Raw genomic sequence first — 13,232 nt, 5'->3', positions numbered from 1 at the left:
AGTAAATTAAACAGGATCTAAAACAGTATATACAGCATGATTCTGGTTTTTTTGAATAGTAAAAAGACTGAAAGAAAATACATCAATTTGTTGACAGAGGTCAATTCTGGTAGATTTATCAGTAATTTTTCTTATTAACATTTTTCGTATTTTCAAACAATTTTAAAACAATAATCACATGCTGTCATTATAATTAGAAAGAAGAAACCATTAAACCTTTTTTAAAGGCCACTCTGGGAAGCTGTATTTTGATTTCTTAAATGAATAAACAATCATCCACATTTCAAAGTTGGCTAAGCTGTGATTTGTTTAAAATCCATTCAGCTGTATTTGCTTCTGTAATTCCATTCACACACAGTACCTTCAGGTAAAGAGTATTATAGAAACCAACTCTCACCACGTTTTTAAGCTCTCTAGACAAATGAGTGAAGGATAATTTAGGACCACCTTCTAAGGATGATGGAGGATAACCATTAATCTCCAAAATGCCTGACATAATTAGGAAAATAAAAACATTTTCTGGATCTCCACATTCACAAAATAATCTTTTACTTACTCATACTGATCTAAGTTGTTTGACTTCTTTCCTGTTACATAATTACTTGGGATATATCCTTCCCTCCTAGAAATAAGAAAAATACTTTAGAAAAACTGAAATTATTTTACTGACAGATTATTAAAAGAAAAATTATTCCCTTTCTGAAATAATTAAAGTGTAATATTGCCGGAAGTCTAGGTGACTCCCAATAATCCAACAGATCTATAGCATTTGATGCTTTTCAAAGGCGTTCCTCATCTGATCCTCACAAAAATTCTGAGGTAGCAGGTACTACTGTAACCACTTTCTGGTGGGGAAACCAGGACTTAGAAAGGATTAAGGGACTTTCTCAAAGTCCCAAAGCCAGCCAGCAACAGGGCCAGAACCTGAACTCTGAACTTGTGACTAGGTTCAGAGTCCTCCCTAATATTCCATGATGCTTCTCTTGAATTCATAATTTCTTGGGATGTTTTAAAGAAACCACTACTTCAGAAAAGGTGACATGTTGGGTAAAAACACCCATCACTCCAATACTTGGTCTGCGCAGTGCGCTGTTTCATGGCAGGTGACCCCTGACCTCTACAGCAGTGTCATCGGGGGCACTTGTCAAAAAGGCAACTCCTGGGTCCTACCCCAAGGGAGCTAACTGAGAAGGCCTGTGTGGGGCTGAGGAATCTTGTATTTCACCCCAGTGACTCCTAAGCACATTACAGTTTAAGAAGCAATCTCAGTAGGTAGAATCTTGGTTGGCGCTAAGACTTTTAGCATAAAAGAGATACGTGTATAAAATTTCTAAGTTGAGTAAAAGCCTTGTAATATTAAATGTGAACTATTACTAAGAACTCATAACACACACACAAGTGCATGTACATGGCTCTGCTGCCCTGAGAAAGGCCTAGAATCAATGACAACCCAGCAGCAGCTAGAAGCCCCCAACTGCTGTCTTCAAATACTACCCCGGCTGAAAGGGGCCAGCACTCCCTGGGGAAGCGGCACATCGCGGGTCTGGCCGGGAAACTACAGGGTGACCTTGAGCCATTTCATTTTATTCAGGAAACAGGGAGGCTGAGAAAGAAAAACTAAAGGGGTTCCCAATCAAAAACGGCCACCACTGACCTAAGATGTGACAATTCAGGCAAAAAGCAAAATGACTGCAACAGACTGAAACTCTAAGAACACTTAGAACATGATTGGTTCCCAATGTTATCAACAGAGGAAGCTCCGTCATCAACTTGTGATTCTGACAAGTGGTAAAGAGGAAGGATCCAAATCTTATCTTGCCTCTCCTGTGTGAACTAAATGAACTGCTTCCTGAGGCAGGGCTTCTTTAGAGAATTAATAAATGCAGATGGAATGACACAATTAGAAACTCACCATTCTGTTATCCCTAATGAAATATGGATCTAAGGAATGGTCATTAGGTGCAACGCTGATGAAGAACTTTATGACGGAGGAATAAGGTTGACACCGGAACCACTGAGCAATCCTGGCATCATTAGAAGTAGGACAGCCTGACGCCGGCTTCTAATGTGATCAAGCCTGCAGATCACAGTTTTTGAGAAATGCAGGACACAGTGACATATTAAATGACACCATGTGCTTCCACACAAGTAGCTTAATCTAGACTGTGGCTCATTTCATAGAGTAAATGACCTGGTTTCATCAATAAATCGGAAACTATAAATTAAAAAAAAAAAAAGGATGAGGACTATTGTGGAATAACAAAGGTACATAAGAGATACAGCAGCCAAAATGCAAGGTGTGGACCTTAATCTTGATTAAACTTTAAAGATACGTACTTGAGCTAGTCGGGGTAACGAGAATTACACAGCTGGTGCCACCCTTAGACCTAGGCCAGAGTGGCCCCTGCTGTAACCCCGTGCTTTCAAGATGCTGAAACCCATGATCCCTCAGCCCTCCTCTGGACCATCATCTAGGTAACTAGGAGCCCAGAATTCTCTGCCCACTGCCAAGGCCTACCTGGGCCTTTCCACTGGGTTTCATCCACTGAAAAGCAAATGATGCTGGTCATGTGCACCCCTCCAGCCCAGGTCCAAGGAGTGGCCAAGCTGGGGGGTGGTTTTTGCAAGCAACATGGACAGAGGTTGGATGTGTGGCCAGGAGAGCCACATGGTGCATGTGAGATGGAGCCTGGACAGAAGGGGAGAGAGAAGGGAGGCACCCCAGGAAGCCAGCCCTCTGTGCCCTGTCACATTCTGGCAGGGAAGTCTAATTCACATCTTGCCTTCCTTGTCATTTTCAAGGTATGTTTGTCAAGTTAGAGGTGAAATTGTACTTATCAGTTTGTTACTTGTTACTTATAACTTCTAAATATTTAGACATACAATGTCTAGGCTTTCATTTGTACTCTTCTTCTAGTCCCAAAATATTGGGGGAAGTCAGAAACAGTATTTTTTTTAACTATCATTAAGTATGATACTAACACAACAGCTATTTTTTAAAAAATCTTTAGCAGTTAGACTTAGGGGGTGAAATGGCATGATGATTTGAATTGACTTTTAAATACTCGAAAAAACAAACTGGGAGGATTGGATAAATCAAGGCTGGAAAATGTGGGTAATTTCTAAAGTCAAGTGACAAGAGACTCTATTATACTGCTGTGTACTTTCATGGACATCTGAAAATTTCTGTAATAAAAAGTTACAATCAATCTTCTACAGTGTTTGGCAAAAAAACACAAAACAAACAAACAAACAAACAAAAAACAGTGATGACCTTCTTGTAAACATAGATTAAAAGGGTCCCCAAAAGGTAATACTGCACAGCAAACAAGCACTCAGCAGATCCACCACTGCTGAGAAGTAAGCAGAAGACACAGTCCCTGCCTGATGCAGAGGCTTCCATTGCTTCTCCAGAATTGACCAGAGGAACACAGAACTGGAGCTGGGGGTGGGGCAGGAGGTGAGAAAGAAGACTAGCAGGGAGGGTGTGCTCTGAACAGGACAAAGAGGCCTCCTCTTCTTATTCACAGGAACTTAAAATATAAACAGGATCATATGTCAGAGGTAAGCATGGGATAGAGTTTTCTTAATGAAGCCTTAGATACTCATCCCCTATGTTTATCCACATTTACCCATATGTACCAATAAAAAGGTTGAAAGGACTGTCCCCTTTAAATCCTAAATTAGTATGTATAAATAATTCTCATTTTTAAATTTACTGAATGTATGTATTTTAGACTAGACACACACACACACACACATTCCCTCTCTCGGACAAATCTAAGATTACTTATTTACCTGGGGCGGGGGGATGGGAACCTAAAATGTAATTTCCCCCAAGATCAAAACAATCCAGTTAAACATACAATGGATGAGGAAAAAAAACATAAAATGGATTGTAATTTCTGGAAAGAAGTGGTTAATCCATTTACATTTATTGAGTCACTACTAAGAATACATTGTGTTACTGCAAAGTAACGTGCACTTTAATTTACAGCTGCTGAACTAGTCTCATTAAATGATAGTTACAGATTATCCTCTTCTCAACTCAGTATTTAACTCCCAGCCACCCACTGTGTATCATCCACAGAGAGGGAATACGTACCCATATTTATCTCTTGCTTTCCACCAATGAACATCATTCTTTTCTAATATGATATACTCCTGACCTCTCTCTAATCTGAGATCGTGAGGTTCTGTTGCTTGAAAATCATACATGGCTACAACTATTTCTTCACTATTATCTTCTTCAGGCGGAATTGGTGGGGGAGGCCTTCGCTGAGAAAAACAGATAACGTGTAAAAGTTTAGTCTTCTGTTTGAAACTGGGTGTGAAGTTCAACACTAAACGATGCACACATCACCACAGAATACAGCCTACCTAAGGTAATCTGGTGAGCCCTCCCATGAGTTTGGTGATGACGATGCTACTGGACCTCTCATGGGTTTCAGAATATAGGACAAGAGCAAAAGCTGTCTTTAAACACCAAAAGGCATCTGCTCAGTATCAGGGCTAGCTTTCCAGGGAGAAGCAAGGGTAGCGCGAGTAGAAACCAGAAGGACTAAAGGCAGACCCACCATTTAATAGTCTGCAGTGGGAAAGCGCACTACAGAGTAGTCTCTCATCAGGCCTCCTCCCACTCCAAGGAATTTGCACTTCTTTGTGCCTACTATGTGCAAGGCACACTCGTAGTACCTAGCACACTTTTTGTCATTTATTCTTAATACTGAGCCCATGAAGTAGGGTATATAATTCCCATTTTACAACTGAGGAAACAATGGCTTAAGTAACCCACCATATCAGATTCACATTGGATCAAGTCCTGTCTGGGTCCAGAGTACATGCATTTTCTACCATACTCCACTCTTCCAAGGCATATCATTTAATCACTGAAGTCACTCCTTTGCCACAATACTGTGGTCCTAAGACTGAAATATTCCTTAAAAGATCCACACTTCCTGTGTAATTCTTGAAGCCAAAATCTGGCAAAATGCAAGATGATAAAGAGGGTCCCCAATGATATATAATCCAATTAAATGATAAAGCTTGACACAAAGAAAAAACCCAGTAAGCCATAGTATATCCATTTCTGATATGATCCTTGCAGTGGGGAGCATTGCATGAATAATATAAACATACTTGATAAGCTGCAAATGCTTCCAAAGGTTAAAAACCACTTACCTTCTTTATTTCTGGTGCTGGTGTTCGAGGTAGTGCTTTTCTTATACCTGAAAATAACAACAACAACAACAACAAAAATAGGTCAAAATTCCACCCGCCAATGACTGACACTTTTAAGGAAAAATAAAAACGAAACCATAACGAGAAGCCCACCCTGACTCTCTCACTGTGGGGCACGTTGCTTGTATTCCTATTTTAGAACAGAACTTTAAAATGCAAGCTGGTTTGTCCTTCTGCCTTCCTAAATTGACTGTAAAAGCCATAGGGATTAGGAGGCCCGTGTTTCATGCTTTGTAAACAAGTGGGACTATATCAAATAAAAAAACTTCTGCTCAACAAAGGAAACCATCCGCAAAATGAAAAGGCAGTCTACAGAAGGGGAGAAAATCACTGTAAATCACCTATCTGACAAGCGGTTAATATTCAAAGTATACAAGGAACTCATACAACTCAGTAGCAAAAAAAAAAAAAAAAAAAAAGAAAAGAAAAAGTAAATATATAACAATTAAAAATGGGCAAAGGACATAAAGAGACTTTTTTTAAAGAGGACATACAAATAGTCAACAGGTATATAAACAGGTACTCAAAATAACTAATAATCAGGGAAATTCAAATAAAATTATATTATCAACTCATACGTATTAGGATGACAATTATCAAAAACACAAGTGGTAACAAATGCTGGTGAGGATGTTGGGAAAAGGGAACCCTTGTGCACTGCTGTTGGGAATGTAAATTGGTGTGACCACTATGGAAAAGAGTATGGAGGTGCCTCAAAAAGTTAAAAATAGAACTACCATATAATCCAGCAATCCCACCTCTGGGTATATACATAAAGGAAACAAAATCAGTACCTCAAAGAGATATTTGTACTCTCATCTTCCCTGCAGCATTATTCACATGGTATGGAAACAACCTAAGAGTCCATCAACAGATGAATGGATAAAGGAAATGTGGTGTACACACACACACACACACACACACACACACACACACACACACAGAGGAATATTATTCAGCCTTTAAAAAAGAAAAGAAGGAAATCCTGTCATTTGCAACAACACGAATGAACTTGGAGGGCATTATGCTAAGTGAAATAAGCCAGACAGAGAAGGATAAACACCACATGGTATCACTTATCTGTGTAATCTTAAAAAAAAAAAAAAGTCAAATTCATAGAAATAGAGTAGAAAAATGGTTGCCAGGGGCTGGTAGGGAGGGTAGAGGAAATAGAGATGCCAGTAAAAGGGTATAAACTTTTAGTTATAAGATTAATAAGGTATGTTAATTATAACTCAATTTAAATCTATATATAGCAGAAAAAAAGATAAATGAGGTCTGAGTATCTAATGTATTACATGGAGACTTGAATTGATAACACCGTGACGTACAACTTAAGTTTACTAAGAGAGTAGAATTTAAATGTTCTCTCACACGCACACGCACACGCACACACACACACACACACAAAGGTACACGTATGAGGTGATGGTGTTAATTAACTTGATAGGAGGAATCCTTTCCAACGGGTAAGGATACTCAATCATCACATTGTAAAATTGTTAAACGTTACAGTTTTGTTAAGTATACCTCAGTAAGGCTGGGGACAAAAAGAAAAAGAGAAAAGCTGTTGAGAGTGCTAAACTAGGCTCACACTTGTAACAGTCATTTTTAGCAGGTTTTCATATTGTGATAAAAACTCCCAATGACAGACCTCTTGAGTCCACGAGACGGTCACACTGCTAACTAAATGAAATTATTCTTACAAAGTACATCTACCCTGCATTTATGCTGTGCTAGAAAGTGTGAAAGCCATATTTAACCAACATAAAAATCAAAATCATGTCATTTTCTTGCTATACCAATAATATGTACATCCTGAGCATAATAAAGTACAGAATAAAAGGAATACTCACTACTCTCAAAAAGATTATATTTTTCACATCCAGGTGCTAGTTTTTCAGTTTGTCTGCAACACTGATAACTTCCATCTGTCCAAAATTTAGGATGATATTTGATCATAATATTATTGTTGTTCTTTATTTCTGTAAGTCATAGACACATAAAGTGATTAGAGAAATAAAACAGAGATGACAGAATGTTTCATTAAGTAACACTGTTGGTCATTTTTTCTTTCTTAGATACCATGTTTATTATAACGACACTCTCATAACATTAGGGTGTTATCACACTCAGAAAATTCACATGGTTTTCTTTCACTTCTTTTTTTTTTTTTTTTTTTGGTGAGGGTCTCTGGTTGGCAGAAGTGAACTCTGCTGCACCATGATGGATAAACAGAAAAGTCAGCCCACCACGATTTTGTTCTGCAGAAGAAGCGATGAAGATTGTGCAGGACAAATCACCGATTAATACACTTTACACATAAGTCAGTTCATCCAAAACACATGTTGACTTCATAGGCAATGTCTTAGAAAATACCAAATTCTGCTATCATAGAGGCCCAGTGCTTAGTCACCTCCTATTGTGTTACATGTTAAATGAAAGCATGTCTTTCTTAGAAACTTAGCAACCAAATTATAAAAAAGGAAGGACACATCTCCGATACGTCTCTTACAGTAACAGAATTTCCTTGGAGAAACACTGTAGATTGAAAGATTAGAAATGCAGAGCACACTAGCCGTGTTTATATTTTAGTGATAACAATGTTATATCTTAACATTTTAAACAGATTAATATTTTAATATATGAGTTTTACCTTCTTTCAATTTCTTCACCCACCGATCCCTGCTTTGTGCACTGGGTGCAAAAATGTAAAGTGTGTTAGCATCATGCACAACCTGAAATAAAACAAAAGATGGGATAGGTGAAAAATACTTCGACACGGCACTTCTGCCCAGCACAGGGCCCTTGGCACCACAGGTGCCAATAAAGGATTCTGAAACGACTGAGTAAAAGTCAATTACTTCTGATCCAAACAACCTAGGTTCCCTTCTTACAAAAGCACATCTGTTTCTTCATGTCTACATCAAGTGAGATACATATTTTGCAAAGAACTGTGTTTTTATAAAAGAAAAATATATATACAGAGGACAGGATGCTTTGCCAGTCTCGTCGTTTCTTTGGATCTAATTAACTAAAGTTCCTCAGGTGCACTTGGTACAAGGATTACTCCAACCCAATACTTTTCTAAATAATATTTTAAATGAATGGACTACTCCTTCCATATCACTCCTGACCTTCCTTCTGCCACTATAAGTAATCGGAGTATCTAGCTTTATTAAACTCTATACTTCGTACTTTACAGACATGAACTCAATTAATCCTGCCATCAAGGTGTTGGCATTTCCATCATACAGAGGAGGAGACGAGCCATCCACAGATCCTCTACTCCTATACAGAACTCCAGGAGGCACCATTCATACAGAATGCACTGGAAATGGTGCCCTTAATTTATCTGCCCATCAGCATTTGGCTGTTCATCCAGAAAGCCAGGATCCTGATGTCAGAGGAGGCAAGTAGCTCTATACGAGCAGAAAAAGGGGGACACGGGCCAAATGGCAGGAAACCACACATCTTGTTAACAACAGGGGTCCTTAGGCAGGCCAAGAAAAGCAGGAACCTCTGGACTGATAAGAAATCAGACACTGTGGGTTGACAAGTGTCCTGGAGGCAGACAAAGAAAGGTGGGACAAGACAGGAATCTCCACCATCCAAATGTAACCTCTCTCTCATTACACCCCTATCTGAACGTACCCTTCCACTCATTATGCTCTCATCTGACTTCCCAATCAAGACTAAATCAGGACAAAACACCCCCCCCCACCTTGGGAACGTGGATCTGCACAAAGATCGGGAAAGATGACCTCAAACCCCTCCTCACCAACGAATATTCAATCCATTCATTTTTACATCCCATACAACCAACTTGGCAAGGACATTCGGGGCAGCTACCCACCTGCGTCTGCCCGCTCTCCCCTTGAGAGAGTACCACCTATTGCTCAATAAATCCTTGCTTTGCTTTCTTGTTCTCTGTGTCTCATTTCTGAATTCTTTCTGCGACAAGACAAGAACCTGCTCTCCAATCACACTGACTCCAGAGTCCAAACTTTTAACCACAGAAACCTCTTTTAAAAATACCTCCTAGTGAGCAGTTACAGTCTTATGCTTAATGTTTTTAATATGAATAATAAAATTAAGCATAGGAAACTAACCCAAGAATTTTGTCTTTGGTCTGTCAATTTACCCTTCTGTCACAGGGCACAAACACCTTTGATTCACTAAAAAGAAATATCTGGCTAGAAACCTCCCTTAACCACATCAACAGTCACTGGACTGGACACAAATAGTTCTTCCATTGATAAATGGCTGCTTCTGACCATATTCAATAGATAATCCCTTCTCGTTCACTTTAATCAAATAAATGCAATCTAACAGCAACGTGAACACCACAGAGCAAATACGCCTGTATTTCATTCAGTGATTAAGTCATCTAACTAGCACTTTGCTGGGACTACATAAAATACAAAAATAAATCAAAGAAATACCTTATTACAAGACAGAAGGTGAGACGTGACAAAGACATAAAGATCAAGCGCTACGAGAGATGTATTGGGGAGGAGGTGTCCATTGCCTCAGTTGGCCCATGATTTTCACACCTGTGATATTGTGGTTTACAACAGGAAATACGTATTTGGTCTCTGCCCTGGTTCTTGGCACAGAGTTTCTAAAAACTCTTGGAATTTCCTGTACTGAGAATGATAAAAGGTGTCTTTTGTTATGCTAATAAGGTGACTTTGGGAGAGCACCTACAGAGGGAAGCTGGTTGTCAGAAAAACTAACCCTATGATTAGAAGGTTGGAACTTTCAGTCCCACGACCCCCCCATCTCCAGGGAGGGAGAGGGGCTGTAGGTTGAGTTCAGTCATCAATGGACAGTGATGTAATCAATCGTGTATATGTAATGAAGCCTCTATAAAAACCCAAAAAAGAAGGGTTCCATGAGCCTCCAGGTTGGAACATGTGGAGATGTCCGTAGACAGATGAGTGGATAAAGACAATGTGATACACACCCACACACACACAGATATATACACACAATGAACTATTACTCAGCTTTTAAAAAGAAGAAAATCCTGCCACTTGTGACAACATGGAGGAACCTAGGAGACATTCTGCTAAGTGAAATAAACCAGGCACAGAAAGATAAATATTACATGATCTCAGATGTGGAGTTTTAAACAAACTTATAGATACACAGAGCAAAAAAGTGGTTGCCAGGGGTAGGCAGGAGGGTTGAAATGGGGAGATGGTGGTCAAAGGGTAGAAATTTCAGTTACGTAAGACGAATGAGTTCCGGACATATAAAGTACGGCATCGTGACTACAGTTAACATCTGAAATTCAATAAGGTAGATCTCCAGTGTTTTTACCACCAAAAAAAAAAAAAAAGTACGGGGAGAAAATGGTAACTACGGGAAGTGATGCATATGTTAACTGGCTTGTTAGTGGCAATCATTTCACAATGTCTACATATATCAAAACATCAAATTGTACACCTTAAATATATCTATTTCTTACGTGTCAATTTCACCTCAGCAAAGCTTAAAGAAATCAACCAATAAAGCAATGACAAGAAACTCTAATGTCAAACAGTAACCATGACTAAAACCCCAGAATTTCACTCCCTGCAAAAATATGCCAGCTCACCTGAAATGGATATTTATTTTGACAAGGAATGACACCATCATCATTCTTCACTATTTCCACACACTTGATTTTTGAAATGTCAATAAAACCCTTTCTGTTCTTTTTCTGTTAAAAGAGAAAAAAAGGAGAACCATTACAATCATAAGATAAAAGAAAAAATGTTAATAGTAATATTTGTTTTAAAAAAATCAGATTCAAAACATTACCATTTCCTTAATAATTACCTACATCATGTCTCCCTTTATTGTTAAAATTATTCAAAACACTAACACTCTGAGGATTGTAATAAAAATAATTAAGTCCTTTAATTTCTAAAGATGAAATTGTTCTGTCCTTGCCCTATCCCCAAAGCTCTAGAACTGAGGGACTCCCTCTGATTGCTGCCTTCCTCTCTCACACACACACCTTAGCTTCTCCAGCTTCTTGATGACAGTCCCATAAAAGAAAGCGTCAGAGACCAAACTAAGCAAAACTCCATGCACTCAGTCACAGATGCAAACTCCAGACAGTTACATCTTCCACTCTGGTACCCAGAACTCAGGAGGATGTGAGGCGGACTTAGGGCATTCACATAAAGCCTCCATTCAGACTCGATTTTTGAATCTTCTTTTTTTTTCCCCCTTCCCTTTGGCCCTCACTCCCTGCTCACTGCAAACCTCCCTACAGCAAGTAACTAGTGACATACCAAGACATCCCCCTCCAAATCATTCCCACCCTTGAGCACGGTCTTCTCAGATCTGAGACTTTATCCCAGGGAAAAACCAAAAGAATACGAAGTAGTATGTGCAAAGGTCACTCGATACATTGTTTCCATTAAAAATCACCACAAACACAATGCAGAAATAAAAAATGTTTATTGAATAATATTAACTGATACATCCCACATGAAAAGCTGTATAAAGACTCAGGTTACTTGGGGGGAGGGTAGATACTCATATAATAAAGAACAGAAGGAAAGTAGAGAAATGAAGAAGAACACTGCAGTATTTGGGATGAGCCAGCCCATCCCCTGGCCCTGGGCATTCAAAATTCCTTCATCTAATACTCTGAAACCCCCCTCTGGCCACAACCTTTGGGGCCTCTACCAGATCTGCACGCCCACTGTCACCACAGGACTTTCAGACCTGCCAACCCTCTCAGGCCATCAGCTCCCATTTGACTGGACTATCTGGCTGTCCTTTCACTAGTGCATCCTCTCTCTCTCTCTCTCTCTCTCTCTGTCACACACACACACACACACACACACACACACACACACACCCCATACCCCCCTGACATTTCTGTCAGCTCCCAGTTCTACCCACACCTTCCCCCTCCTCCTGCATGCCTGACCGCACAAGGTCACAAAATAATCCTGTCCTCTCTGTGCTTAGCCAGGCCTTCCCTGCCATCCTCGGTTCTTCTGCGTACCCTCCATGGAGACCACCAGTCTCGTCGGAACTGCAAGCCCTGCCCGTTCCCCTCGCCCCAGCGGACACGCTCCCTCACTACTTCGTGGGGACGAGAGCAGCCGGACGTCCCATGAGCACACCCTGGACTTCCTCCTTCAGCAGGCCAAAAGCACCCTAAGATCTACTCTTTTTTATTCTTTTCCACCCTGTCTTTCAGAGGACACTAAAAGCACACAACAGTTAAAGACACTGTAGCTGGCACTTAGCAGCTGCCATTTCCTTTTATGCTCACGATTCTCCTCATTTTACAGATGAGGAAACTGCAGCTCAGACAGGTTAAATCCATTACCCAAGGATCCCAACTGGCCCTAGAGCCCCCTGGACCTTGGATCCTTGCAAACAGGTGACAGGACTAACAGAGCTGAGTCCCTGGGAAGACAACACTGAGTCTGAGAGCGGCCAGAGCTTCGGCCATGACAGGGAGAGGGCCATTCTCCCCGTGCGTTCTTCTAAGGCCTCTACTCCTCCTGCCGACCCTACCCAGCGCCTTCTTCTGGCCCTGCTACTGCCCTTCCCTTCCCGAAAGAGAAGATGATTACACCCTCAGCCTTCACTTCCTTCCCACCCCTCCTCCTTAACCACTTGCGAGCTGCCTCCCCCTCACCACAGCTGCTAAAGCTGTTCTCAAAAACATCACCAATGACCAAACCCAACGGCCTCAGCTCAGCTGTCTTCCGCCCAAGCCTTTGAGGCACCTGGGGGTACTTCCACTCTCTTCTCTCTCAGCGGCCTTGACTTTGGGTCACCCTGGTTCTCCTTCTGTGTCTTCCCCTCAGTTTCTCACAGGACAACACCTCTCCTGTGCCAGAAACTTCCTGTGTCAAGGAATGCAGATTCCAGACAGGGAAAGCTCACTTGCTGAGCGTACAGCCAAGTAGCGTGCCATTCAATCCTCACAGCTCCTCTGTGAGGTATGCGTTATTAGACACATCTTA

General features: G+C 40.6%; 1 protein-coding gene across 6 annotated transcripts in view; it reads right to left on the bottom strand.

Moving 5' to 3' along the window:
- Positions 1 to 13,232, bottom strand: part of TEC (tec protein tyrosine kinase) — a 115,126-nt gene that overhangs the window by 22,109 nt on the left and 79,785 nt on the right. For all 6 annotated transcript variants that reach the window (XM_031687656.2, XM_006198110.4, XM_015250052.3 and 3 more), the window contains exons 3-8: positions 10,847 to 10,951; positions 7,898 to 7,979; positions 7,098 to 7,226; positions 5,182 to 5,228; positions 4,106 to 4,278; positions 557 to 622 (exon numbers count right to left, since the gene is read on the bottom strand). In XM_031687656.2, the coding sequence (XP_031543516.1) occupies positions 557 to 622; positions 4,106 to 4,278; positions 5,182 to 5,228; positions 7,098 to 7,226; positions 7,898 to 7,979; positions 10,847 to 10,951 (602 nt within the window). The remainder of the gene's footprint in view (positions 1 to 556; positions 623 to 4,105; positions 4,279 to 5,181; positions 5,229 to 7,097; positions 7,227 to 7,897; positions 7,980 to 10,846; positions 10,952 to 13,232) is intronic.

Source organism: Vicugna pacos, chromosome 2, assembly GCF_048564905.1.
Source record: "Vicugna pacos chromosome 2, VicPac4, whole genome shotgun sequence".
NCBI lineage: Eukaryota > Metazoa > Chordata > Mammalia > Artiodactyla > Camelidae > Vicugna > Vicugna pacos.
The sequence above is the reverse complement of the archived record's forward strand: the minus strand, read 5'-3'. Positions and strand labels throughout refer to the sequence as shown.